This window comes from Cyprinus carpio, chromosome A17, assembly GCF_018340385.1.
Source record: "Cyprinus carpio isolate SPL01 chromosome A17, ASM1834038v1, whole genome shotgun sequence".
Taxonomy (NCBI): Eukaryota; Metazoa; Chordata; class Actinopteri; order Cypriniformes; family Cyprinidae; genus Cyprinus; species Cyprinus carpio.
The window spans coordinates 14,382,807-14,409,871 of NC_056588.1; the positions used below are offsets into that span (position 1 = coordinate 14,382,807).

General features: G+C 36.1%; 2 protein-coding genes across 6 annotated transcripts in view; one reads left to right on the forward strand and one right to left on the reverse strand.

The window, feature by feature from the left end:
• LOC109107587 (intersectin-2-like) overlaps positions 1-25,340 on the reverse strand; it is a 34,946-nt gene extending 9,606 nt beyond the window's left edge. The window contains 22 exon segments of the mRNA XM_042774187.1: positions 212-369; positions 2,247-2,371; positions 2,447-3,192; positions 3,275-3,411; positions 4,266-4,346; positions 4,694-4,833; positions 5,063-5,150; positions 5,342-5,482; positions 5,656-5,805; positions 5,959-6,221; positions 6,695-6,798; positions 6,929-7,066; positions 7,397-7,460; positions 8,965-9,107; positions 9,212-9,308; positions 9,678-9,884; positions 10,636-10,802; positions 10,909-10,972; positions 11,182-11,274; positions 12,008-12,051; positions 17,335-17,410; positions 25,140-25,340. Coding sequence (XP_042630121.1) covers positions 212-369; positions 2,247-2,371; positions 2,447-3,192; positions 3,275-3,411; positions 4,266-4,346; positions 4,694-4,833; positions 5,063-5,150; positions 5,342-5,482; positions 5,656-5,805; positions 5,959-6,221; positions 6,695-6,798; positions 6,929-7,066; positions 7,397-7,460; positions 8,965-9,107; positions 9,212-9,308; positions 9,678-9,884; positions 10,636-10,802; positions 10,909-10,972; positions 11,182-11,274; positions 12,008-12,038 — 3,137 coding nt within the window. The 5' untranslated portion in view covers positions 12,039-12,051; positions 17,335-17,410; positions 25,140-25,340.
• Positions 25,341-26,520: 1,180 nt separating this feature from the next.
• The window catches only part of LOC109082441 (NHS-like protein 1), a 49,277-nt gene continuing 48,732 nt past the window's right edge, over positions 26,521-27,065 (forward strand). For 3 of the 5 annotated variants that reach the window (XM_042774191.1, XM_042774192.1, XM_042774196.1), the window contains exon 1: positions 26,521-26,971. In XM_042774191.1, coding sequence (XP_042630125.1) covers positions 26,686-26,971 — 286 coding nt within the window. In that variant the 5' untranslated portion in view covers positions 26,521-26,685. The remainder of the gene's footprint in view (positions 26,972-27,065) is intronic. The other 2 variants (XM_042774188.1, XM_042774190.1) reach the window with 1 other exon arrangement.

The following is a 27,065-nucleotide window of genomic DNA, read 5'->3' on the forward strand; positions in this document are numbered from 1 at the left end:
TTGGTGTGAACATGTCTTGTACTCAAAATGCATTTTGTTTGTTTCGAATGAAAGACATGCAGTTTGTAGCTGTGAATGTTTTCTGTGATGGCTCAGCACCCACATGCACTTTGTCTGTTAGTGCAAATTGGAAAAGTTTGTATAAATGATTGTGCAAGAGGTGTAAATTAAGCTTTTGAACAGTATGAGGTCGTCAGATTGGAGATCACACCTGACAGAGATTGAGACCTGTGGCTTTAGGGCTTGTTTGGCCATGAGTGGAGCCTCAGATTTGGCCTGCTTTTCCACATAACTCTCGGGGAACCAGCCCATCTTCCCCTGCCGACTGCCGTACAGCCAGCCCTGCTCTCGCTCTATGCTCTCATCCACCTAAACAAACACAGATCCAGCTGAGTAAACTCTAAACCTGAACCCTATGCTGTTCAATCACAATCACGTTTAACACTGAACGTGTAAAAAATAAAAAAAGATTATGAAATTACAGATAAAACATTTTTACAGATTTAACTTTTTTTTTATGTTTTTGAAAGAAGACTCTTATGGACAAAAATACAGTAAAACAGTAATACTGTTTATTTATTAATTTATAATTTTTTTGTATATAAAGGTTTTCTTTTCTTTCAAATATAATAAAGAAAAGGCGAGATCTAGCACCTTACATTTCGTCCTTTAGATTTTGGGGTGAAAAAAAATGCCCAGGGTATGGTAAACTTTTTAGGGCATCCTCAGACCTCAGTCACAGGACGAAAAAGGCATCTTGACTCAGACTAAAAGGCTTCAGTCATTGGGTTAAAGGGCATCACTCCACAGACTGTAAGGTTTCAGGTCTCAGGAAAAACAACGTCAGGTCACAGGTCTTGTGCAATTAGGCATCAGGCGAAACGATCTCAGACAAAAAGGCATCGGACATAATGGCATCGGGCAAAACAGACTCATCAGGCGAAATGGATTCAGGTATAAGTTTAGCGTTGCCCAGCCTCAATGTGACGTCACATGCACACAGTTTAAAAGTGGTACAGAGCTGAAGACTTTCAAATTTTGTATATTTGTATTATTCGTGAATTTTATTTGCACGTTTAAGAAAGTTTGCTAAAAAACATATGGGTAGCTTGTATGTTAGCAAACTATAGTGCAGTTAAAGAGATCTTTGGGACTATTAGACTGCATTGTTATAAGCACAGCGTAACTTTGTGTACAGATGTTACTGGGGAAACCGCTTGCTGTTCCGCGCCTACTGTTAGAAAAGTGAATTCGCATTTTCATTCAGCCCGCTGCAGTTTTTCTGCAGACTACTGTCAAACAGGATGTTCTGTCCTGTATAGAACAAAACCAGTGTAACGTATAATTAAAACTGTAAGAAAATACATCAGATACTGCTTAACTTCGGTCTCTCTCTCTCTCTCTAATGCTCAAATAACAATTACATAAAGAACATTGTCAGAGTATTACATATAAATACATAAAATGAATACCAATAAATTATAAACATAACACACACAAGATCATTTTATTGTGGGGCGGGAGATTAAGAAAAAGACAATTTAAGGATGACGTTATGATGCGATAAAAACCAACAGAATCTAAATGTTATTATAAACAATAAAAAAAAAAAAACGCCTTAATCTACTTTATAGTAGAAAAGAAGTTGTAATTCTAATCGAAAGCGATACTGTCATAATTTTTTCATGTTTAAAAGCAGCAGTCTATAGTAATCTATTGTATAAATTGCTATATAAATATGCTTTAATGTGATGTGACTTTACTCGAGTGCTGATTGCAGAGCTGGTGCCACTATGATGATCAGATGTTCAGTTTTTTAACTGCTTTTTGCCGCTGTCATTTTTTTTTATAAGTGTTTATTTTGTAATCAAGAAGAAAGCTCACAGCTCATAATTACATATTCTTCTAAACTCCGGTCTCTGCAGCGTGCACGGTGCTGGAATATTCGCTTACTATAGCACTGGTCCCATATTTGAACTTCTTTTTACCCCTAAACAGAAAAAAAAGAACTTACAGCTGTGAATATTATCAGGATTTTGAGTCTGTTTTGCCGATGCCTAATTGTATGAGACCTGACACCTGACGTTGTTTGTTGTGACACCTGAAGCCTTTCAGTCTGAGGTACGATGCCATTTACTCCAATGCCTGAAGCCTTTTGTCATATGACCAAGGTCTGAGGATGTCCTAAAATGTACACCGTAACCCGGACCACTGGGAGGTTTTGTGAGATTTGCTCTCAAACTGACCTCAATCAGGTCATCGCTATCAAAGGAAAGCTCTTCATCATTTCTGGCAGTGAAGGAGTAGAGGGCTTTAAACGTCGTCAGTGCCGCTGATCTTCTGTGCTGTGTGCCAAGAGGATGTCTGCTGCCTAAAATCACAAGGATACTTTCATTAATTCCAATCAATTCAGAGATAACTTAACTAGCGGTACACGTTTTCTTACCTTTCCTCTCCTCCAGGCCGCGCAGAAGAGCAGCAACAATGTCTGATTTAACAGTGTTCTTCTTGTTCTCGTCATCGTCTTTCAGTCTTGCGGCTGCAGCCTCTTCCTCCTGCTGTTTCTTTTTCCTCTCCTCATCCTGTTTCCTTTGCTCCTCCTCCCGACGCCTCCTGTCCTCCTCTTCCTGCCTTTTACGGTCCTCCTCTTTTCTTTTTCTCTCCTCTGCATCTCTCATGGCAGCCTCCTGTGCACGGTGTCTCCTCCTCTCTTCCTCCTCACGCTCCCTTCTTCTCTCCTCTTCCCGTCTCTCCTCCTCTTTCCTCCTCCACTCCTCCTCTGCTCTTCTCCGCTCCTCCTCTGCTCTTAACTCCTCCTGCCTCCTCCTTTCCTCCTCCAGTTTTCTCCGTTCTTCCTCCAGTTTTCTCCTCTCCTCCTCCAGTTTCCTCCTTTCCTCATCTCGCTGCCTGCGCTGCTCTTCCTCCTCCTGCCTCCTTTTCTCCTCAAGTCTGCGTCTCTCTTGTTCTCTCCTTTCCTCCTCCGCCTCCCTGCGCCTCCTCTCCTCCTCCTCCTCCCGGGCTTTGTGCTCTCGTTCCGCTTGTTCTCTAGCAGCCTGTAAACGAGCTTGTCTCTCCTTCTCCTCCTCCTCACGAAGTTTGGCTTCTCTCTCCTCCTGTATTTTCCTCTGTTTCTCCTCCTCTTCACGCCGCAGTTTCTCCTGCCACTGCCGCTCCTTCTCCAGTTTGATGCGTCTGTAGAGGGAAAGAATTTTTGCTGGTGAAATCCTGAATTCTTTCATTTAGTGCGAGTGTACTATAGGAAAAAAATTCTTACGTCTGCTCTTCCTCTTCTCTCCTCTTCTTTTCCAGTTCCTCCTGCTTGCGTTTCTTTAGCTCTCGGATTTTTTCTTCCTTAATGGTGCGTAGTTTTTCCAAAGCAGACTGTTGTGTCCTCTGGCTCTCTCGGAGATCCTAATTAACAAACCACAAGATTATGGCACACTGAACTTAATTATACTCCATTGTAGCGGAGACCCAAAACAACCTTAAGATTAAACTGAAATCAATATTTATCCAGTTTACTTTCTTAACACTGATACCTGACTTTTTAGCTTATCTTTTAATCAAGACAAAGTATTCTTCTAAAGTGACAATATCATTAAGACCATAAAGGTTTTTTTTTTTTTTTTTTTTTTTTTTAAACTTGCACACATCTGAATACATTCTGGTATGTAATGGATCATTTTTTACATTCCAAATCAATTTAAAATAGTTTCTTCTCATCGAATATCCTTTTTCAATCAGAAGTACAACATCACAATAAAAGGATTCATGTTGACTCAAAAGCCAGAATGCACTCTAAAGCAGTGCTGTTATAGTTAACTAAAACTTCGTTTCAGCTACTGAAACTTCTTTCATTTAGTTTAACTTTATGTATGAAAAAAACTGAAACTAAAATAAAATTTTACAAACTACATGAAAATTACAAAATAAAATATAATTAAAATTTTAAGAATAGTAATAAATGAATTATAGTTTAAAATTATAATTAATTCTTTATGAATAGTGATTCAAAATATTAATAAAAACCTATATAGCAGTATCACAATGATGCTCCAAACAGACACTTTTTAAAATAAATAACTGATATACTCTCAATAATTGTCTCTTCCAGAAATAATTATGGAAGTTAAACACATTGTGAATGGAATTTCATTCTGCCTTTAATCCATCCTTGACAATATGTGCAGTCAAGATCCTTTGGTAACGATCTAACGGTGAAGCTGCTACAGTAAGTGTGAGCAGGAAAAGAGAAAAAAAGAGACCTTCAAAAGGAAGAAGAGATTGCTGAGGCAACTCAGTAAAGAGAGCAGGCCTTTAAGCATGCAGTCATCCATTTCCTCAAACTGCAGCGAAAGCCAGGGAGAGACAGACAAGTAGACAGACAGACAGAAAAGCTCTACAGCTAGTGATAAAGACACAGGGACAAAAGCATAGGGGTTATTCGCATTAGAGTCATCAGGAACAGTCTATATGCTGTTAGCACTGATCGGTTAAGATTTGATACAGAAATGCTAAATAGCTACAGCTGGGGAATTAAATATTTTCATATCACTCAAGTTAAAGTGTCAATCAGCACCTTGTAAAGTGTAACTAATCTCGCTAAACCTACAGGTCAGTTTGTGCTGCTCTGAATGGATTGCATGTACTGTATTTATTAGTCAGTCAGGGCTGAGTGATATTAAAGGCTTACCTGTATTTCTTTCTTATACTGATCCATATCTGCTAATTTAACTGCAGTCTCTTTTTCCAAAGCATTAACCTGTTCTTTAAGCTTTCGACAGGTAAGATCCTTCTCTTCCACTTTACTCTGTAAAGTTTTCACTGTTGCAGCTGGATCAAAAATAAAAGATAAAACATACAAATTGTAGGTGCTCTCATAATTACAAGGAATAAGGTTAATTATTATTATTTTACAATTCAACAAATCAGTCATGCGTAAGTTTTTTTTTTTTTTTTTTTTTTATGTCTTTCACAATTCCAGATGCTTGTATCACAAATGGAAAAAAATGCTTAAAATAGCAATACTTGGGGGGAACATAACTGGCCAAATGTGTCTTACTAGGGAGGTTGTTCAGATTGAGGTTGCAGAGTCTGTCATTGAGTTTTTGCTGTTCTATGGTCGACTGTCCTAACTTTCTCTTAAATTCCTGCAAAAATCAAATACAGTCATCATGATTACTACTATGCTCTTGTGAGGCAATCTACATCTAAAATAGAGATTTATTAAGAATAAGAGGAGTTTCAGTATATATTTAAGTATAAATTGAATCGATTTAATTTAAATGCATGTAGACACATTCATAATTCATGTGTGCTGTTACGGATGCAGCAGTCAGACCTCTAACTGTTTCTGCAGAGAGCTGATTTCTGTGATGCAGGAGTCTCTTTTGTGGTTGATCATTTCCAGCTCATTTTTATGGATTCTCTTTTTGCCTTCAGCATCTCGGAGCTTGTCAGAGATTTGTTTATGCTTGTTGCCCTAAAAAGAGAGATCTGTTATATCAAGCATTCTGACAATTAAAAAAAAAAGGAGGAATTATAATAATTGTACATAACTGAAATGTGTGGTTAAATTTAAAGTGCTTGGTTTCACACATAATGAGTCTGGATGAACTGTGAACGTTGATAGCATAATCAGTCTTATAGCCTCACCACAGCCTCTAGCTCCATCTCCAGACTCCTCTTCTTGGCTCGGAGCCTGATGATCTCCTCCTGCTCCTCACTCTTCTGGTTTAGGAGCTCTTGCTTTCTCCTCCTCTCCCACTCAAGCTGCTGTTGGCGCTCCAGCTCCTTCTTGGCTGCCTGTAAGGAACATCGAAGCAGTAGTCGGTAAAAATGTTCATGTTTTTATTTATATAGATTATTTTCATGAATCTTTTATACCAATACAAACCTTTTGGGAAATGTAATATTTTGGTCAGAACCTGAAAAGTTATCACATCGTCATCCTCTCACCTCCTTCCTCTCCAGCTCTTTAAGTCTCTCCTCCTCTCTTTGTCGCTCCAGCTCTCTCTGTCGCTCCAGTCTGAGCTCTTCCTCCCTCTTCCTCTTCAGCTCCAGCTCTCGTGCCTCCCTCTCTCTTCTCTCCTGCTCCTCTCTGGCCTTCTGTGCCCTCCTCTCCTCTTCCCTGCGCTGCTGCTCCAGCAGTGCCTGCCGGCGCTTCTCCAGCTCAGCATTTCCCATCTCCATATTTTTCTTGAACTTATCTTCAAAAGTCACTAGATACACAGAGCACACATATAAATTATTACAATGAACTGGGATGTTCAGGCAGCTAGTATATTTGATAATTATAAACACTTTTTTTTGTTAAATGTTTATATACCAGTTTTTTTTTTTTTTTTTTTTTTTTTTTTGCCAATTAATACAACAACATTAATACATTTTTTAAGTATGGCTTAAGTGTCTAAATAATACTGAGGGAGTAAGGGAGGGATACGACATGCTTAAAGTCAGTAAGCACACCATTATGAGAGTAATTCGATATTCAGGAAATTATTTATATCAACTGTTTAATGTCTTTCACAAATCAAATAACATTATACAATCGGTGAGCCTATAGAGAACACATCTGTTTAAATTCTTTGATACCTAGTGTAAAAGTGGGAAGATTTATTTTTTTTTTTTTGGTAAAAGCAGCGAGTAATAGATATTTGTATTATGTAATAATGGGTGTGGTGTAAAGCCATACAATTGTTCCTTGATTTCTGCGGAGGCTCAGACTCGTAGAGGTCCTCAGCCAGGCCTGCATAGATCGAGGCAGTGGTTCCATTCACAGACTCACCAAGCTTCCCCCTACAGGTTCATATAAATCAATTTAAGCAATTCAGATAATAATTTAAAACATTTTTTTAAATTCATGACCAATGTTTTGTATACGATTAATTTTTCAGTCAATTTCAGGTTACAAACTAGTCAGCAGTACCTCAGTGATGGGGGCACCAGCTCTGAAGGGAGTGCCATAGGCAGCGGCTGGCCCATTTTAGCCATGTCTACTAGATGCATGGCAAGAATAAACTCATCAGCCTTCAGTTTACCATCCTTATCCACATCAGCAAGATTCCTGACAAAAAAAACAAAAAAAACATTCAAAACGTCATTAGATCAAGGCATGTAGGTAAATATTTATAAAATCTGAAATTTGTTAACTTTAAAATTTCTCTGATTTTTTAAAACAGAAAATATCATACGCATAGGGAAAAAAGCAGTCTTTTGAACCCACCTTTACATGTTTCATAAAATTAGGCCCATCATAAATTAGCAATCACACGCACGAAGCTACTCTTGTGCAATGAAATCACCCCCGAGTAAAGTTTCATCATTAAAAGAAAATAAAAATAAAAAAAAGAAAATAAATTCCTTTATTCAAGTACTGGGGAGGGCAAACACCTACCAGATGGCAGCTAGCTGAGTCTGAGTAAGCATTGTTGTAGCCATTATATTTCTCACTTGAGGACCTGCAGAAATAAAATAAAAAAAATAATTAAAATAAAATAAAAAAAAATATACGGATGCTATTTACCATCTTCACAGAAAAGGATTTTTACAAGATAAAAACATTTAAAGGGATACTCCACCCCAAAATAAAAAAATTACTCACTTACCCCCATGTCGTTCCAAACCCGTAAAAGCTCAGTTCGTCTTCGGAACATTTTGGATGAAACCCGGGAGGCCTGTGACTGTCCCATAGACTGCCAAGTAAATAACAGTGTCAAGGTCCATAAAAGGTATGAAAGTCGTCGTCAGAATACTCCATCTGCCATCAGACGTGCAATCTGGGTTATATGAAATGACGGGAACACTTTTTGTAAGCGAAGAACACAAAAATAACAACTTTATTCAACAATTGCTTTGTCACTGGTCTCCTCTGTGTCTCTCCAGATCACCGTATGCTGCGTATGCTCTTCTGCATCATCCGTGCCACAAGGAAGCGCTGTTTTCTTTCAAATCATAGCTAAATACACGTAGAAACAGCGCATCCTTGTGGCATGGATGATACAAAAGAGCATACAGTGATATGGAGAGACACAGTGGATACTGTTGATAAAGGAATTGTTGAATAAAGTCGTTATTTTTGTTTTCTTCGCTTACAAAAAGTGTTCCCGTCCTGTCACATATTCTGACGATGACTTTCATACGTTTTATGGACCTTGACACTGTTATTTACTTGGCAGTCTATGGGACAGTCACAGGCCTCCAGGTTTTAATCCAAAATATCTTATATTGTGCTCCAAAGACAAACGGAGCTTTTACAGGTTTGGAACGACATGGGGGTAAGTGATTAATGACAACATTTTCATTTTGGGGTGGAGTATCCCTTTAAGGGAGAAAAATGCCTATTTGCTGTGTTTTATAAATGGTGACTTTTTATTGTTGTTTTTTACAACCAGCTAGTAAATACTGTTGCTGTACTAAAATAACTGGTCTAGTTATACTGGTCTAGAGTAGAGCTGGATGATATTCCAAATGTCACAAAGCTGGAATCCTACTAAAACCATCAACGCATTACGACATCCAGAAACTTCTCACACAGAAAAATGAGCGCCCATTCTCAAATTCCGTGTAACAAAACAGCTTTCCTATGAGATGTAGGCAGAGGGCTTACACTTAATGCCATACACCTGTGAAATAAACCTCAAAGTCATGTTTTACCCACTTCCTCATTCCTGAAAGTTTCTAGTACGTATGTCTTTGTCATGAGATATGTAAGTGATACAGACAACTGCTTTGCAGATGAGCCATATGGGTGTGGATTGCCATCTTACTGCACTACTCACCTATCACAGTAATCACAATGGCATTTCAAAAGTTTTGTCCTCAGGCATCATTAAGAGAACCTATAGCATGTTAGTGCTAGCTGAACTATCCGTTTGCTATTTTTTGCACACTAGTAAGACAACCAACCATTTTTTTAAACCCATTATCGGTTTGATTCTTTGAAAATCATTTATAACTAAGTACCTGTTAGATAACCCATCATTTGCTTGTCTAGGCTGTTAAACTGCTGCCTGTATTTGAGTCGTGATGCCTGTGGGACAGCCCAATCAGAAAGGCCACCCTTAGGAGAGTTGCTGGCCAGTGATGTGGAGGGGGAGGAGTTTGAGCTGTAGACATAAGTACACAAGTCACTTTGTGTGCAGATAGTATTATGTACACAACAAGAGGATTAATTATATACTATAAAGGTCCGTGTGTCGAAGTTCCTGACCTGCTCGAGCCCAGGTCCAACAAAGATGGGTTCTTGTTCATTGGAGTGGCAGAGAAGCCCAGTGGAGAAGAGGAAAAGGAACTTGATAGCTGGAGAGCTATGGGGGAAAAAAAACACAACTTAAAAGAAAAATGCAGCCAATAGCACGCAATGGCAGAGACAGAGTGTACAAGCCATTAATGAAGGAACACATCATGCATGAGAATATAAGCTGCAAAGTCATCATTTTGAGAGGGTTTAGGCATAAAGAGCTGCTTGTTAAATCAACATATAGCTCAGTCTTATAAGTACAAGCTGAGCTACTCCTGACACAGGAAGACCGAAGCACAGAAAATGCTGACTGCAGTGAGAGCAAAACAGATCAGTGTCATTTCACCTTTAGCACACCATTACTGTTTAACAAATGTTAAACCGTAATTTTACTAGATTCAGGCTTCACTGGCATGTGGATGTTAGTGTCTCTTACTGGAAGTGATAGGGATGGGGGTCGGGTGTAGAATGGCAATAGGTCCATTAGGCAGGGCTGGAGTGCTGATGGTGGGCATCACTGGCATCGACAGCCCTGTGCCCATCATGGGAGTCATGCCCGGCATGGGGCTCATAGTGGTCATTGGTATAGGGGTCAGAATGGGTATGTTCGGCATCATGGGTACATTTGGCATAGTTCCCATTCCTGCAAAAGCACAAGGGTAAATTCAAACAGACAATAAGAGAACATTCACTGAACAAATTGCTGGAGAGGTTTTCAAACTATTCCTTTTTATAACAAAGTCCTCATTAGTTTGACACTAGCGAAATTTATTTTACAAATATCAAAAACAAAAGCTACATCTTAAAGTTGATAAGCAGAGGACACATTTCTCTTGTACACGTCAAAGGTTGTGGTTACAGCCATCTGTTCTACATTACGACTCCACTGTATCTTTTGGCCATCAAGCTGTGCACCTGCTGTCATACAAAGGACTTTCTAGAGGATTGAGGTTTTCCTAGCAAATGGGGAAGTGACACTTACAGTATTTTGCACTTTTGTTGCATTGGCTAAAACTGAAATCTACTTATAAATGCTAATCAAGGGGTCTTTTTCCACCAAAACCAGTCGTTACTTAACATTAAACTGCTACTGTACCTTTAAAGCTTAAATAACCTCTACATAACTGACCTCCATACAATGCTGGCCAGATTGCTGAACACTGAATACTGGAGCGGCATTCATGTGTGACTGCGGCCGGTCATGGTAACAAAAGAGAAAATTTGTCCTGTTCTATATAGTGGTACTTAGTAAGGATAACAATTAGATTAACATTAATAATCTGTTGTTACAACAGTAAACTGTGTACCGATTCACAGTTTTGTTACAGTGCAAGATATCCCAAAGGCCTCTCAGATCATTGCTTGGCTGGTTATAGTGTAGTTTGGCAGCGTACCGAGAGGTGTTGCTGGCATGGTTGGAACTGGCACAGGTGGCTGCTTCATGATGATGGGCAGAGCTGTAGGAAGATTCTGTCCCTGCAGTTTCATCTTGATCAGCTTCATGGCTATAGAAAACTCCAACCGGTCCATCCTACCATCTTTATTCATATCAGCCAGGGCCCTGCCATACACAAACAAACAGACAAGCAATCAGGGCAAGACTTCTCCATCAATTTTTTTTTTTAATTATTTCTTTTTTTAGATTGTACATGGTCAGGATTTCTTACCAGATCTCAGCTAGCACAGACTGGGGAAGCCCTGACTGAATGAAGAAGTTTCGTGCCTTCTCCCCTATACACAAAAATTATATAAAAAAAGAATAATTTGGTAAATAATTTCATATTTAGTACATAAAATGTTAATTAATTTGTTTGTATATACAATTAATTTCAATAAATTAATCTCTTATTAAAATGTTTAAATAAATAATAATATAATTATAATAATAAAAAAGTTTTGAACATTTTAATACATTTTAACAAAGGCTCCCCATTGCATACCTGTAACAAAGCCCTGTACTGGCAAGAGGGAGTCAAACTTCTGATCATGTTTGTCCCTCTCCTCTGGGGTTATAGCCCAAATACTCCGACCACCTTAAAAGCAAAGTAGACAAAAAGAATGAGGGATGAAGGAGAGAGAAAAAAAACAGGGAAAAGAATTAAACTGCTAATTGTGCAGGCAGATTCAATACTCTAGTATCAGCAGGTACATTTAAATGCACAGTTATAATTGAGCTACAGTGGGCTTTTGCATAGTCAGATTGTTTGAATGATATATGTGGCACATCACTTCTGTCTTTTGGTGCAAGCGTACAATGTAAAGGGCAAAAAAAAAAAAAAAAAGTTACACTATCACATTTCAATTCGCATCGTCTAGGTCTCACTTTATAAAACCCAAACTAGACTGGAACTAGAGATGCACTGATTGCAATTTTCTCTGGGCCGAATTCCGATTTTTGGCAATTCCAATTTTCTTTCCAAGAACTTTAATTGACACCATATACAAACAAAAACCTATCCAAATTTCAATGTAAAAAATTATTACATACTACAAGAAATTATTAAACATCAGAATTCCCCCAATCTGGACTAAGCTGCAGATTTTCTCTCACTTAAACAATTCTCAAAATAAAGTGCTCTGTGACTGGAAAGAAGAAGAAATAGTTAACTTAAAATGAGTTGCTGTATGTAACAAAACAGATGTAATTTCTCACTGTTTATAAATAGTAATTTTTTCCCCTAACCTTATTAAATGTGTCATCTTTCACATCAAATTCTTTGTTTCAATTAATTCAGTTAGAATAATAAGAAACTGTAGAGTTGTTACCATGAAGCGTCTGATGAAGCGGAGGTGCCATAAATGCATTTACACTGCAAAATTTCAAATGCATAAATAATTTTATAAGATTAATGTTTTACATTTTTTTAAACATAAAAATAAATGCTGAAAAAAATGCAATGATACTTTTAAATATGACTAAACCACCAGTAGGTGGCAGCAAATGTCTGTTTTAATAAGAGAGTCATTTATTCATTCATTCAACCGATTCATTCAAATTGCTTATTCTTTCAGAAATGAGGCAAGTGACTGTCCTTATGAATGGGCCACTGAATCATTGACTCACTCGATTCATTCAAAAAACGTGTATTCATTCAGTAACGAAACACCGATGTGTTGCCCGGAGATATACACAACAGCTCATAAGCGAAATTGAGCAAAAACAGTCAATATTTTGTCTAAAATTTAAGTCATTAAATTTTAACTTCTTGTTTATTGAAATACCATTGTATAAAATCAGTGTTACATTGAAATTGTGTTGATATTGATATTCGGAGAAACATCATGGCTGTATAATGTTGCTTACCTAAATCATATTTTGTAAATATCTATTTTTTTTTCTACCGCAGTATGCATCTATAAATTTCTGTGAGTTACTTTGTGTATGCTGTCTCTATCACACACTCACTCAGGCTGTGCAACCCTCATCTGGCATGACATAAATACATTATCAGTGGTCATTTACACAGAATGCAATTAAAATTAGAATCATTCTCACGCGAAACAACATGTTTACATCTGACTTTGAGTGTGCGCATGGCTGTGACGTCATTGCAGGTGTCCTGACACTTCACCTGTCAGATTTTCCTACCAGGGTTTACTGCGAATGCGCATGTCAATACGGCGTCATTTTTCACACACTGAACAACTATAATTACTAGAGGTCGACCGATTCATCGGCTTTGCCTATTAATCGGCACCGATAGCTAATTGGAACTATCGGTTTTTGGCAAAAATCCATGCCGATAGTTTTCCGGGTTGCATCCGTAGCTGGAGTGGCTGAGATAGGTCCACTGCCATTATACAGTACGAGAGCAGCCTCTAGAGGCAGAAATCACTAACAGCACGTGTTGTTTGTTTTGACATGTGACACTGTGCGCTGCACAGAACGGGAAACTTCATACGGGCATTTAAATGCAGCCGACAGAAAATCCTGCTGCAGAACAGACCGCCATTCACATAGTTTTCCATTAAAAATTACATTATATTGGTCCCAAATCACAGTTAATGTACATCATGACTTCAGCCTAGGCTATAAAATATGTATTGTGCTCTTTCTGTGGCTTTAATACAGTCTGTATGCTTCATATAGAGAGCTGTAATACAGATTGCACTTTCTCTTTCCCTTTGCTCTGTTTTTCTAAACACCAAACTTCAAACTGATTTATGCTACATAATTGTTCATTCTTGTAGCAAACTCCATTTGGTGATTAAATAAACAGTTTTAGACCTCTGCTTGAATTGAACGCGTCTTGTGTGTGACTTTTGCCCAGTGTGTAACTACTCAAATTTACTGACTTATCTCCCGGTTCCCTGGATGTCAAGGCTTTGACAGTCCCGTTCTATGGCCCGGTTAGATGGATTTAAAAAAAGAAACTAATATAGTCTCGTGCGCTGTGTCATTTACATTTCACCAGGTTAAAATAATTTCTCAAGCTTTATGCTTGATTTATTTGTAACACATTAACTTCGAAAACTTTTTTAGCTTTCTCTTTCTGCAAATTGTATGGTGTAGCGATATGACACCCAAAATACTATCAAACACTCCAACGCAACTCCATTCTTCGCGAAAGATGGACAAAAAGGCACAAAACAAAAAACTCGCAAAATGCTATACGACCCACCAAATGCTGGCCAAATCACAGAGATGCCGATTCGCACGGTCTAATGTTATCACAGGACCTCAGTGTTCGGTGAAAAATGGTTTGTAGTTTGTGGGATTATTTTTGGTTTATATTTTAAGGACATGGCCGATTCACACAGGATTAAGATCACAGACAACCTCCGCAATTATTTTTGATTGTGTTTGTGTTTTTTTTTTTGTGTTTTTGTGTGTGTGTGTGTGTGTGTGTGTGTGTGTGTGTGTGTGTGTGTGTGTGGCAGTCAGTCTAAAAATCTACTCAAGTAAAAGTAAAAAGTAGCTCATTTAAAATTTACTCAGAGTAAAAATTACTTAGTTACATTTTAACAGTGGGAGGGAGGCAAAAATGGGACAGGCCAAGGGTGTCGAACTCAGTTCCTGGAGATCCACAGTCTAGATATAACCCTGCACAGTTTTAGATATAACCCTAATTAAACACACCTGATCGCAGCTAATCTAATCATTAAGGCTTATCTGAAAACTACATATGTGCTGGAGCAGGGTTAGAACTAAACTCTGCAGGGCTACGGCCCTCCAGGCACTGAGTTTGGACACCCCTGAGATAGGCCTACTAATATCAACACTAGTTGTTTTTAATTAAAGGAATCAGTTATTTAGAATAATAAGACATTTGGGCTGTTACCAGGCAAATCAGTATCAACAAACTCATCTTTTCAGTGCAGAGGAAATGCAGAAGCTTCATTTAGAGTGGCATTTAGATGTATTTACACACTGTTTAGTGCAGGACACGAATGCATTTAACCTGCAGTTACAAATGCATGAATAATGTTTTGATATACAAGACATAAAATGTTGAATACTCATTTGAAATAATAAGAAATTAAATATTTAAAAAAAATCAAAAGATACTTTAAATGTGAAATTAAAATGGCCAGTATGTGTCAGCAAGTCACTGTTAATAAGTGAGTCATTGCGATTGAACCGAATCATTTAAACGGTTGATTCATTCAGGAACGAAACACTGTCATGTTGCTCAGAGACGCAAAACTGTGCTTTGGTGGCTGTGTTTGGAATTTTTTTTGTTGTTGTAGAAATAGAGCAAAAACAGGCAATATGGTGTCTAAAACGCAAGTCTCTTAATTAACTTGTTTACTGACCTGTTGTAAAAAAAAAAAAAAAAAAAAAAAAAAAAAAAAAAAAAAAAAAAAAATAATAAAAATAAATATATATATATATATATATATATATAAAAATAATGATATATGTAATCATGATAATTGTTTGGAGGAAAAGCCGGCATTCTTTGTGTGATTTTGATTTACTATATTAAATGATATAAATATGTAAATTTTCTGCCCCTATATCTTCAATTTTGTGATCATTCTAAATGCATTTAAGCAGACTGAATCACACAGTGAAAGAACGCACTATAAATGCGCGCGCACATCATTAAAACAATTATCACAAACGATATATATCGCACACTCCGCACCAGTCTTTTTGGCTAATTTGTGCAAAACCTCTTGCTAAAATGTCAAAGCTTCATTTTAACCACCAATGCAACGATGCAGTTATTTAGCTTACCTCTACATGCTTGTGAAGGTTTGATGTCTTGTTGAGATTTTATAAGCTGCTATTTTGGTCTCCCTAGGCAAGCACAGCTTACACTGCATAACAGAGCATAAATATGGCCAGGGGTTCACTTCATTTCCTTCGAGTTCAACTTCAGAATATGACGGGGTTTCGTTTTCAGCGGTGTCTGTACCACTAACGCCTGTCTGTCCATCTGCATCTTTCTTGTGATTTTAGCGCCAGTTTGCCCTCCTGCCCATTATTTACTGACGTAGTTTCCAGGGAGCGATTTTTTTTTTTTTTTTTTTTTTACTCAGTAATTAATGTGTTTTAAAATGTAGCGAAGTGCAATACTTCAAACAAAATATACTTAAGTAAAAGTAAAATTACAGATTTTAAAATTTACTTTAAAAAGTAGAAGTACACAAAAAAGCTACTCAGTTACAGTAACGCGAGTAAATGTAATTCATTACTTTCCACCTCTGGTAAAATCCACTATCGGTTGACCTCTAATAATTACTGTATATACATTACTGTAAGGGGAAGGTTTAGGGTTGGGGTAGGTGTAGACATTATTAAAACACAATCTAATAGGTCGAAAAATTTATTTATTGTTGGTTTCCGGCCGTAGCTGTATCCTTTCTATCCACAACCCTGAATAACACATACTGCATAATGTAAGGGTAGGTTTAAGGTTGGGATAGGGGTAGACTTTAGTTAAACTATAATTTGACAGGTAGAAATTTTCATTGTCAAACTGTACTACCTACTGTTTTAATGGGAGGTAGCAAAATCTGACAGGGTAGTACAAATTGACAGAACACTGGTGATGCTGGCAATAAAAGGACCGGCTCGGAATCAGCAAGATGTGTGAAAAATCGGCCGATTCTGATCACTGGCAGTTCAATCGGTGCATCTCAAATTGAAACAAGATCTAAGATGAAAATGTTTACATTTGAAAAAGACTAATTATTACTTTGGTCAGACTGAAATTGAACTTTTAAAGTACGTATAATTGATATTTATTGTAATTACAGAGTTAAGTCAGCTTAAAGCAGCAGTAGACATAATATACTTCTGAGTTCAAAGCTTAAATATACTCATTTAAAACTCCAAATGTATTCTATTAAAATGTCATTCCATGTGCATTTTTTTAAGTTCTGTATAACAAGTCTTATATTAAAAAAAAAAGAAAATATATTTTTTTTTTTTTATGTTTTTATATATATAATGTCTTAATTTTTTTTTGTTTAGTTAATAGTGAGCTGTCATTTTAAATGACAAAATGAAGAGGAAATTACATAATTTTTTTTTTCTACCAGTCACTAAGTTATATTTGACTTTTGAATGCTTATTTAAAACAGGTATAACAGCAGCCATTTGGGGCTGAAATTGTCTGAATATCCTAACGTATGAATTTTCATTCATTCAATTAATTTTATTAAAAACAACCATTCTTCAATGGAAGAAAACTAATAAAACTAAACTTTCAATAATCAACATCCCTTGAAACATTTACAGGGTGGCCCGATCCTGTTATTCAAATGTACAGCTACTGAGAAAACTGAGAAAGTATCTTCAAAATGTATATTTTAACAAACACGAGTCAGTTATCAAATAAACAGCATCAATAAGCAGTGACGTGTCAATGTGACAGATGGGCTGCTGACAAGCGGAAATCAAAGCAGACGGCCAAAGCTACTGGTGTGTGAGCAATGCATGCTGCAGTGTGAGAGAGCAAACACACCGCAAATATATACGAGATGTGATAAATAGGAAAGACTCATTTTCTAGTGCATTTATGAGGCTAAAGGTCCTTTGTGTACACACACACACACACACACACACAAACAAACAAATCCTGTTGGCAGGGACACGTGGGTAAACACACACACATAGAAATATAAAGCAGAGCTCTTACCATTCATAGCTGCAGGTGGCAGGGATATGAGGAGAGTGGTCCTGATCTCCTCGTCTCAGCTGGCTAGCTCAGTCATCTGCACCACACACACACACACACACACACACAGAAGAAATGTCCACCCATTAATAATGCAGGCAGGGGAGTGCAGGACTGTTGCTATCTCCATCCTGCACTCTAAGAGTTAAAGAGAGAGAAGAGGATGTGTAAAGGAGAGAGGAACGGTGAGAGGGAGGAGATGAGAGCTCTAAACTTCCCATACAAATGTTTTCAACAGAATGTTCTATGTGCAAAATCTAAATAAACAATGAAACTGTTTATGACTGATTGCATCAGTATGCTCCTCCTAATAACATCAGAATTTCAAAGCAGTCAATGCTTCATCATTATTTTGGGAAGAAATAACACGCTGTAAAGCCTGACATATGAAATAAGAGTCTAAATTTAATCTAGTCTAGACACCCGCCCAGGAAGACAAAATTCGAATTCCACTTTACGAATTTCCATATTTTCATATTTAGATTTCAAATCTTTATTTCTTTCAAGTTTAAAGACTTGAAAAAATTGTTGCATTAAACTATTGATGGTTAGAACGAGACAAACACTTCGCATTTTTTTATTCTTTAGTTTAGACTTTCACAGTCATTTTTCCTAAAAAAAATAAATATCAATATAGTAAAATGTATTTCTTAGTATCTACATATTCTAATGAGAGATATTGTTTTAAATCATAAAGCAGATTTGTGTTCCTGACTTTGATGACGTGTATCTTCAGCAAAGTTTGCAGTGCAGGCTGCAATATTGATAATATTATGTATTTTTGTCTCTTAGAAATGCACATTTGACAGCAGTTTGAGTTGAAAGTAGTAGCAGCTTGAATTAGGATGCAGATGTAAATCATGTGCATTATCAAAAATAGTATTCTCTTAAAAATTGTAACAACCTAATTTTTTTATGGTGAATTTTAATTATTCTGACTGAGCTTTATTAAAATTAACCACTGGTCTTCCATAGTAACATACATCTAGGTCATGATAACTACAGTTAAAACAACACATACTGTATACCATGGTAAAAAAAAAAAAAAAAAAAAAAATGTAACTAAGGTTTCTAGGTAATGTTATAAGTATGTAAAATACATTTAGTATAAATGCACAAATGCTTAATCCTAAAAACTTAGTCACAAAAATACTGTAATTATATTCAATTACTCCTTTAATACATTTAATACATCTCTACATTAATAATATAATAAAATTTGATATGAATATCCCACATTTCTGCCACAATACCATGGTGCATTTATTGTTACTACAGTAAATCCATGGTAAATGATGGCGATTTGTAGACTAAAAAGCCTTAGTTCTGACTGTATCATTGCTCACAGTGTTTCTCCTGTTTGTCAGCGCCGTTTCATCTGGCTTTAAACCAGTTCAAATAACCAACTCATTTGTGTTCTGCATTGAATTCAAGTGCTTCACACTGGATCTCACAGCGCTGTTTAGTGTCACGTGACCTCGATTCATCAGCGAGTAAACACATCTGCTCTAGTGAGCTCGTGCTGCGCTCAAAGCTTTTTGTCAGTATTATGAAACTAAGATATTTGGTCAGTAAGTATTTGTCATCAGTCCACTTTTTAATCTTCATGGTGATACTCATTACCAGGTGCATTGGGAAAAACAGCTGCCTGCCATTGGAAAAACAGAAAAGAAAAAAAAAACGGTGAACAAACACAAAAATAATAGTTTATTTGTTAGAACAGTGAAGGGCTGTATCTTTGTGTCTGTATATCCCTGAGAAACACATCTGACCAGGCAGGGGGCTGGTAGATGTGATGCAGCCTAATTATACAAGACCGTCCACAGACTAGTCAACTAGTCATTCAGACCACCCACACTAATGAAAATTTGTAGTTTCATACAGTGCTATTAAGCAGTCAGCTTGGCTAATATATAGGCCTACCACTATTCATGACACTCATTTAACTAACCAGTTTTATTGTATGTCACAGCTGTCAGATCTTTAAAACCTATTACGCAATACACATAGCAGTATATACACTTTAAAAAAAGTGAGAAAGTTGCTGACATGAGGTTATGTGTGGCAGTATCGTGGTAGAGCTGTGGGATCAGGTTTTTAGAGGAACAGAATGCAGTCAAACAGGACAAGCTTCCAGAAAAATGCTCGGATAGGGCATGCTTGTCATGTTTGTCATATCACTCCATTTTCTCTCATTCTCTCCCCATCTAACACACTGGTGGTGCTCGCTGTGGTTTTCTTTTACTCTGAGAGTGACGGACAGATAAAGTGACTTATTTATTTGCATTTATTGTCATGATGCAAAGCTTTGCAAATGTTAGGTATGATGCAAGGAAATGTTCAAAAGATCAGAGTCTGTAAGATTTTGATAATGTCTTTTAAAGAAATTGCTTATGCTCATCAAGTCATGATCAAAAATACAATAAAAAAACAGTAGTAGTATGCAATTTTATTACAATTTAAAATAGCTGTTTTCTAATTGAATATATATTAAAATTTAATTTATTCCTGTGATGGCAAAGCTGAATTTTCAGCATAATTACTCCAGTCTTTACTGTCACATGATCCTTCAGAAATCATTCTAATATGCTGATTGGTGCTTAAGAAACATTTCTTATTACTATCAATACTGAAAACATGTGTATGTTGCTTAATATTTTAGTGGAAACAATAATACCTTTTTTAGGATTCTTTGATAAATAGAGAGTTCAAAAGAACCACATTTAAAGTAATTTTTTTGTAATATTACATTATAAATGTCTTTTCCATCACTTTTCATTAAATTAATGAGTCGCTGCTAAATAAAAAAAAATATAAATTTCTTTACAAAAATCATACTGACTCAAAACTAATTCCCAGTTGAATGATCTGGACAAACTGCATATTTTAATGAGAATACTACGAGAAACTACATTTAAGTTTTAAGCTACAGTTTTAAGTTTTTAAAACTGCATGCATTGCTAATCTCTTTCCAGTACATATGCTGTGTTCCTGAGAGCTTCAAGAGACCAATGGTATTTCATTGTGGCTTTGCATGTTATTTGCACCTGGGTCAAATTTTGCATGGCCTGATCTATAGCAAATATCAAAGATTCGGCTATTTAATATGGAAACAAAGCATTTCTTTCCACTATATTATCATTTGCTGGTCAACAACCAATTTCAGTAACAGGTACTGTATGAATTGTTTAGAAATACTGAAGCCCCGACAATGCACAATGTACAGTAATTGCGTCATTCTGCCTTCACTCACTTTATATTAATGGTGTATATGATGTGAGAGCTGCAAAGATAGAGTGTGAGGTCAGAGCTGGGCACGTCCCACAACCTCCTGCCTCCACCCTGTGTGTGATTTAACAGCCACAAAGGAACGAAGGAAGTGGGAGGAAAGCAAAAATGAAACAGGATGTCTAAAGGTCACAAACAATGTTGTACAAATACTCTGGACCCACAGCCTTGTGGTTGGAGAGGGCATTAAGCCACATTAAAACCAACAAACGCTGTCTGTGTGTCAGACCCTTGTCACTGAATTCTCAGTTCTCCTAAAATGAAAGCATTGTTCGTAGAGCAGGGTGTAGAGCCTTGATCATAACAAAACAAAAAACAAACAAAAAAAACCCTTCCCTGGCAATATTACCAGAGATGCTGATGGGCGATATGCTCCATGGTCATATTGTCCTTTCACCAGCCTGTGAGATTGCAAATACAAAATATTATCATGCTAACTTATTTAATTATTTACCAACATTCATAGCCGGAGAATGAACCAACTCCAGGGTAAGGCTTAAAGCAGCCTAATGTTAGTGTAATCTATTAACTACACATTATATCTTTTTAGTCAAGTAGCATATGAATGTCATTTTGTAAACTATTTGTAATGTTTCTGAATTTGTAGTTAATTTAATACAAACATTATAAGTTACTAATTATAATGCTTATGTTTCCTCAGTTATTCAAACAGCAGCTACAGAAAACGAGCAAGGAATATTAACATGATCAAAGAACATTATCACTGACTTTAGTCTAGCGAGTTTATGCACTTTAAGAAAAAAACACTCCTGTTATAAACAATGAAGAGGTCAACACTGTATAAATCTCTTGTATTGCATGTACATCTGCACTTCGTTGTTTATGATGAGATAATTCACGAGAGAGCAGAATTCAGTCAGCTAGTGCGCGCACTCAACAAAACTCAGGTGTTTCAGCGATGACTCATCTGAACTCTTCTGACTGCATTGCGTTCATTAAATCAACAGAATAGTGTGTGATTGTTTATAACTCGCAACATTGCAAAAACGCATACAAAGAAATATGATGGAACAAATTAGTCCTAATATTAATTTGATAATTCTAGCCTGATAATAATAATAATAATAATAATAATTACCGTCTTGATATCGTCAAAGGCAACAGACGATATTTCTAATTATCGTTGATACACGATACTATCGTTTATTGGCACAACCCTAGTGGCTGCTACTGATTTCATTAACCTATACTGTTATATTTGTTTTACTGTATTTTAGCTATTTGTCAATTTGTCATTTTATTTTATTAATGTGACACTGGATTAATGAGGCTGAAAAATCAGCTTTGCATCACAGCAATAAATTAGATTTTGATGTATGTTAACATAGAAAAACTTTATTTTACATCATAATAATATTTCACAATATTATATTTTTTTCCTGTATTTTTAATCATATAAATGCAGCCTTGATGAGCATAAGAAACTCCTGTAAGAAACATTCAAAACCATTCTGATCCCAAACTTTTGACCGGTAGTGTATATATATTAGGGGTGGGACTTTTAGGTTATTCTGATACGGTTCTTTTGATGGTTGGTGTATGTTTTTTTTTGGTTGTGAAGTTGAATCTGTAATATGGTTTCTTATAAATAACATGTAAAAAGAAAAACAGGGTTTGGCTAATGTATGTTTCTGTTGATGGATACGCATTCTGGCTTCCCAGTACATCATGTGACACCTTATACTGGAGTAATGGCTGATTTAAATTCAGCTTTGCATCACAGAAATAAATTATATTTTAAAGGATATTAAAATAGAAAACTTTATTTCATATTGTAACATTTTGGCAGATTACTGTTTTTTTTCTGTATTTTTGATCAAATAAATGCAGGCCTAATGAGCATAAGAGACTTTTATAAAAACATTCCAAGCCTTATTGTAACATTTTGGCAGATTACTGTTTTTTTTCTGTATATATATATATATATATATACATATATATATATATATATATACACATTATATATATATATATATATATAGAGAGAGAGAGAGAGAGAGAGACTGAAATACTGAAATACTTAACTTAAAATATCAATTAGCATTACTTTTATTTCAGTTGTAGCAATTTTAGTACTTCTAAATATTTTTTTATTCCTTTTTTAATTTAAGTTCTTTTTTATCGAATTTTTATCGAATTAATTCAGCTTTATTTCAATTATCAAAAACATCACTGTTTTAGGAACATATTTTTTTGTGCCAGAATAAAATCTTTTTTTTTTTTTTTTTTTTTCATTAACTGTTCAAATGTCATACAACGCAGACATCTGAAGCTTTTAACATTAGCAGAGGTCATTTTTACAGTTTCAGCAAATCTTCATCTATGCTAGAGAGCTAGATAACCTTCACTTAGTGTTACAGTCTACAATCAGTAGCCCATAATGTTCAGTACAGCACCAAACTCCAAGGTCACAGTACATAGTGTCATTATGGCTCTGCGGCATCCTTTTTTCTTTTTCTTTTTCTTAACCCTGTATATAATGATGCCCAACATTCCTTTTTAAAGCAATTTAAAAATAAAAAATTTTTTTTCTGGGTTGTAAATAAATAATTTGGCCAGCAGCTCTAACACAGTAACACTGGCAGAATGGATCGGTTCATTAGTCTGCTTGGATAACATGTGCTGTTTTGAGATTTGTGATGAATGGCAGATAAGTCCAAGCTATGAAGATAAGCATGAAAAAAAAAAATGCATGATACACATGATCTTGAACAACTATCTATGTTACACAATCTATTTCTAACATGCCATATGAATTGGCAATTAGTTACATAAGCACTCATTCTGTGGTTAACAGAATAAGTCTGTGACCATTCACCTGAAACTAGAGGACAAAAGTCATTATGGTTTGATAAATCAATTGCATTCACTGACCCAAAGTCTGCAAGGACATTTCCTTAAAGACTAAAAAGGAATCAACTACATTTCTATTAATCTAAAGAGCCTTAATTAAAAGGCTCAACTTTTACAAACGTTATGGAGTAGAGCAACAGCATCTTATTAAGCCAATTTTTTTTTAGAAAGGTCTTAAACTGATCAATATGTTCTACTGTATATAACCAAATAAAAGGCAAACCAGTAGGAAACCAGTGAAAAAAATCTGAAACACTGACTACACTGTAAAAAAAGTGTAATTTTAAATGGTACAATTTTGTAAAAACGCTACGAAAAAAAAAAACTGTTAATAGGTTAACAGTAAGTTCCCGTACTATATACAGGGAAAAACTGTAAAAGATCTAACCAGACATTTCATGTAATTTTACAGTAAAATGCTGTTAATTTTACAGTTTTCAGAAGTAAAAAAGAACAAATCAATGTATAATTTACAGTCAAAAACTGTAAACTGATATTCCCAGAATTCCCTGCGTGACTCTCCGCATTTGAAAGTATTTTGTTTAAATAATCATGTTTTTTTAATAGGTTTTGTTAGCAGTTATGTACATTTGGGCTTTATGTTACATCTTCTGTTGTTTAATGAAAGTTTACTGCATTATTTAAGTATCGTGTGTGTCACCATGATGGTGTTTTGTGTTTGCATGAATGATTTTGTGCACCTTCTATAATATTAATATAAACTTCTGCTTGTGGCGAAGCTACTTGTGATGAGCTTTGATTCTTCATGTGGCTTTCTCTTTTACCACCTGCATTATTATGGTGGTTGTCAGTGTGTTAAAGGTACAAAACAGATTTTAATAGCAGTGTGCGTTGCTGAATTTACTGGTTTACATTCAAATTTTCTTGTTTGTAAATTACAGTTTTATACTGTTGGGTCGTTAATGTGTTTACAGTTTTTCTGTATTTTTTTTTTACAAAATTATTCTGGCAACCACAGCTGCCAAAATTATTTTGTAAAAACTAGATTTTTTTTTTTTTTTTTACAGTGTAGAGACATGGGCCCTTATGGCAAAAAATGCTGACTATGTAGCCGCAAATCACTAAATTTTGAAACACAGCCGCCATCATCATCATCATCTATTTGATCGTGTTAGGGCAACTGTCATGCATGAATCTCTGTAGCATTATAAAAACTAATACAAAAGCGAATAAATCTCACTTTAACGTGACATTGTGCACTACTAAGAGCGTTTCATATCTGTGCGTGAAAGGCAGACAGACGAGTTTGCTACCCGTCTGGCAGGTTTGTGTGCGGAAAGCATGTTTGAAAGCACTTTGAATCAGGTCTTTACCATTAAATGACACATATGGCTCAGAATGAGCTCTAATATTTGTAATATGAAGCTCTGATGGACTTTAAAGAGTCTGAAACTGGACACTTTTTCCAACTTATCACTTATAACTACTAAAAAAAACACCAGAAATTGTTCTACATTATATGTAGCATAAAAAGTATGAACATAATAAGCCCTGTAACTATGTTCAAACTAATTAAAGTGTGATTACAGCATATAACATTTAAAATTAGCAGATATTTGAGCAGTATCACAGGAGGTACTCACATTACACAACAGCATTATTGACTTTGCGAAATCTCCTGGGAGGAAAACATATCCTTTTCCATTGTCCTCTGAATTAACGTGATGACAATCGGCTTTCAGGGTTTCTTTAAAGAATTTCTGCAGTGTTTTATTGAGGATCTTTAACAACCTGTTGCAGTACAGCGCTGTCAGACAAACAACATGGCTGACGACGGGACGTGCGCGAGCCTTTAAGAGCTGATGGGAGGGGCTGATGGGAGTGTGTTTCAGAGCAGTGCTGGACCTGACACACTGCTGCCCCCTCTCTATCTACAAAGCATCACACTCAATCTATGCGAGGCCCATTTCTATCTATCTATCTATCTATCTATCTATCTATCTATCTATCTATCTATCTATCTATCTATCTATCTATCTATCTATCTATCTATCTTTTTTCATTGCTGAATACATTCTTATTTCAGGATAATATTGATTTTATGAGAAATAGAGAAGACATTACAGGAAAAAATTATATCAGTCCTCAATTACTAAATATTATTGTTTTACAGCAATACATTTTACATTTAAATTGCTTACATAACCAAAACTTAAGAAATATCACGTTCAATCATATCTATATATGGATCATACACTTTATATTTTAATCCTAATCACAATTATGGTGTCCTTCTAACCTCCTGCTCCTTTTTGCCAGTGCAAATTAAATTATGGAAAAGAAAATAAGTTAAAATGGACATGGATGATTTACATCTTCACATATTACTTTAATAAAACCTAAAGCTTAAACCTACAGGGAAAAAAAAGTAACATTGATAGCAACACAGACTTACGTCTCATGAAAAGAATTACTTTGCCAGAAATTGTTTCTGAAAAGAAAAGAAAAGAAAAGAAAAGAAAAGAAAAGAAAAGAAAAGAAAAGAAAAGAACACTTTTTAATCAAATGCCACACGGGGGCGCACTTTACCAGCATTGTGTCCCTTTCCAATTAGGTTTCCCAGTGAAACGCTGTAATATTTTACTGTAATATTTTAGTCTTAAAGTGTACTTCCTGTGAAGTGACATATCAATAACTTATCTCTGTGAAGGTATAAAGTATGCACAAATGGCTAACTTGTCTCTTGGAGCATCATCAGTTTGGACAAATATATCAGAGATTCGCCTTCTCTCTCCTGATTTCATTAGTAAAATAAACTCATGCATTAAAAAATAATAACTGCGGGGGGAAATCAACTGCATATTAATTAATTAAAGTACTGCTAGTGTTATGCTTAAGTTATGAATCTGAAGCTGGCGTGAGAGCCACAGTCCTGCTCAAACTCCAGATCCCCGTTTTACTCCAGATTCCGGGGTTTGAGTTTGTCCTGAAAATCGAGCCTCCAGAAGAAAGTTTAAGAAAGCGCTCTTCCAGAAGAATAAGGGCAGGATCCTTTGAATAATGAGGCGGGATGTCAGGATGTTTGTAGAACAGGTTAAAACACCTGAATGGACAACAACACTTGACACTTCTAAAAAACAATTGGACTAATTGCAATATAACAAACATATAGGTCTTTTCCATAAAAAAATGCCGTTTCATAAGAGAATAGTGGAGCCCCGGAGCCTGGGCAGAATAAACAGAGAACGACTGGAAGATAATGGTGATGTATTTCCTTCCCAGGATGCTGTGAATTGTCAAACTTTGATTAACATCCTCCGTCAGCTGTCCGATCTGTCGCGGCACGCGAGCAGCATGTTTGCGGAGATCCAGACTGAATCAGCGCTGCTCGTCAGTAAAGCTTCTGCGCTGCAGCACAGGCTGGACTCACTGCAGGACACTGTGCGACATCTCGACCACAAGAGGACCACAAGCCGTGAGTTCTTTACGTTCATGGATTCACCCACAATGTGGCAAGCATATTTCTTAAAACTAACAAGCATTTATTTTTTGCATGTTATAATGGGCTT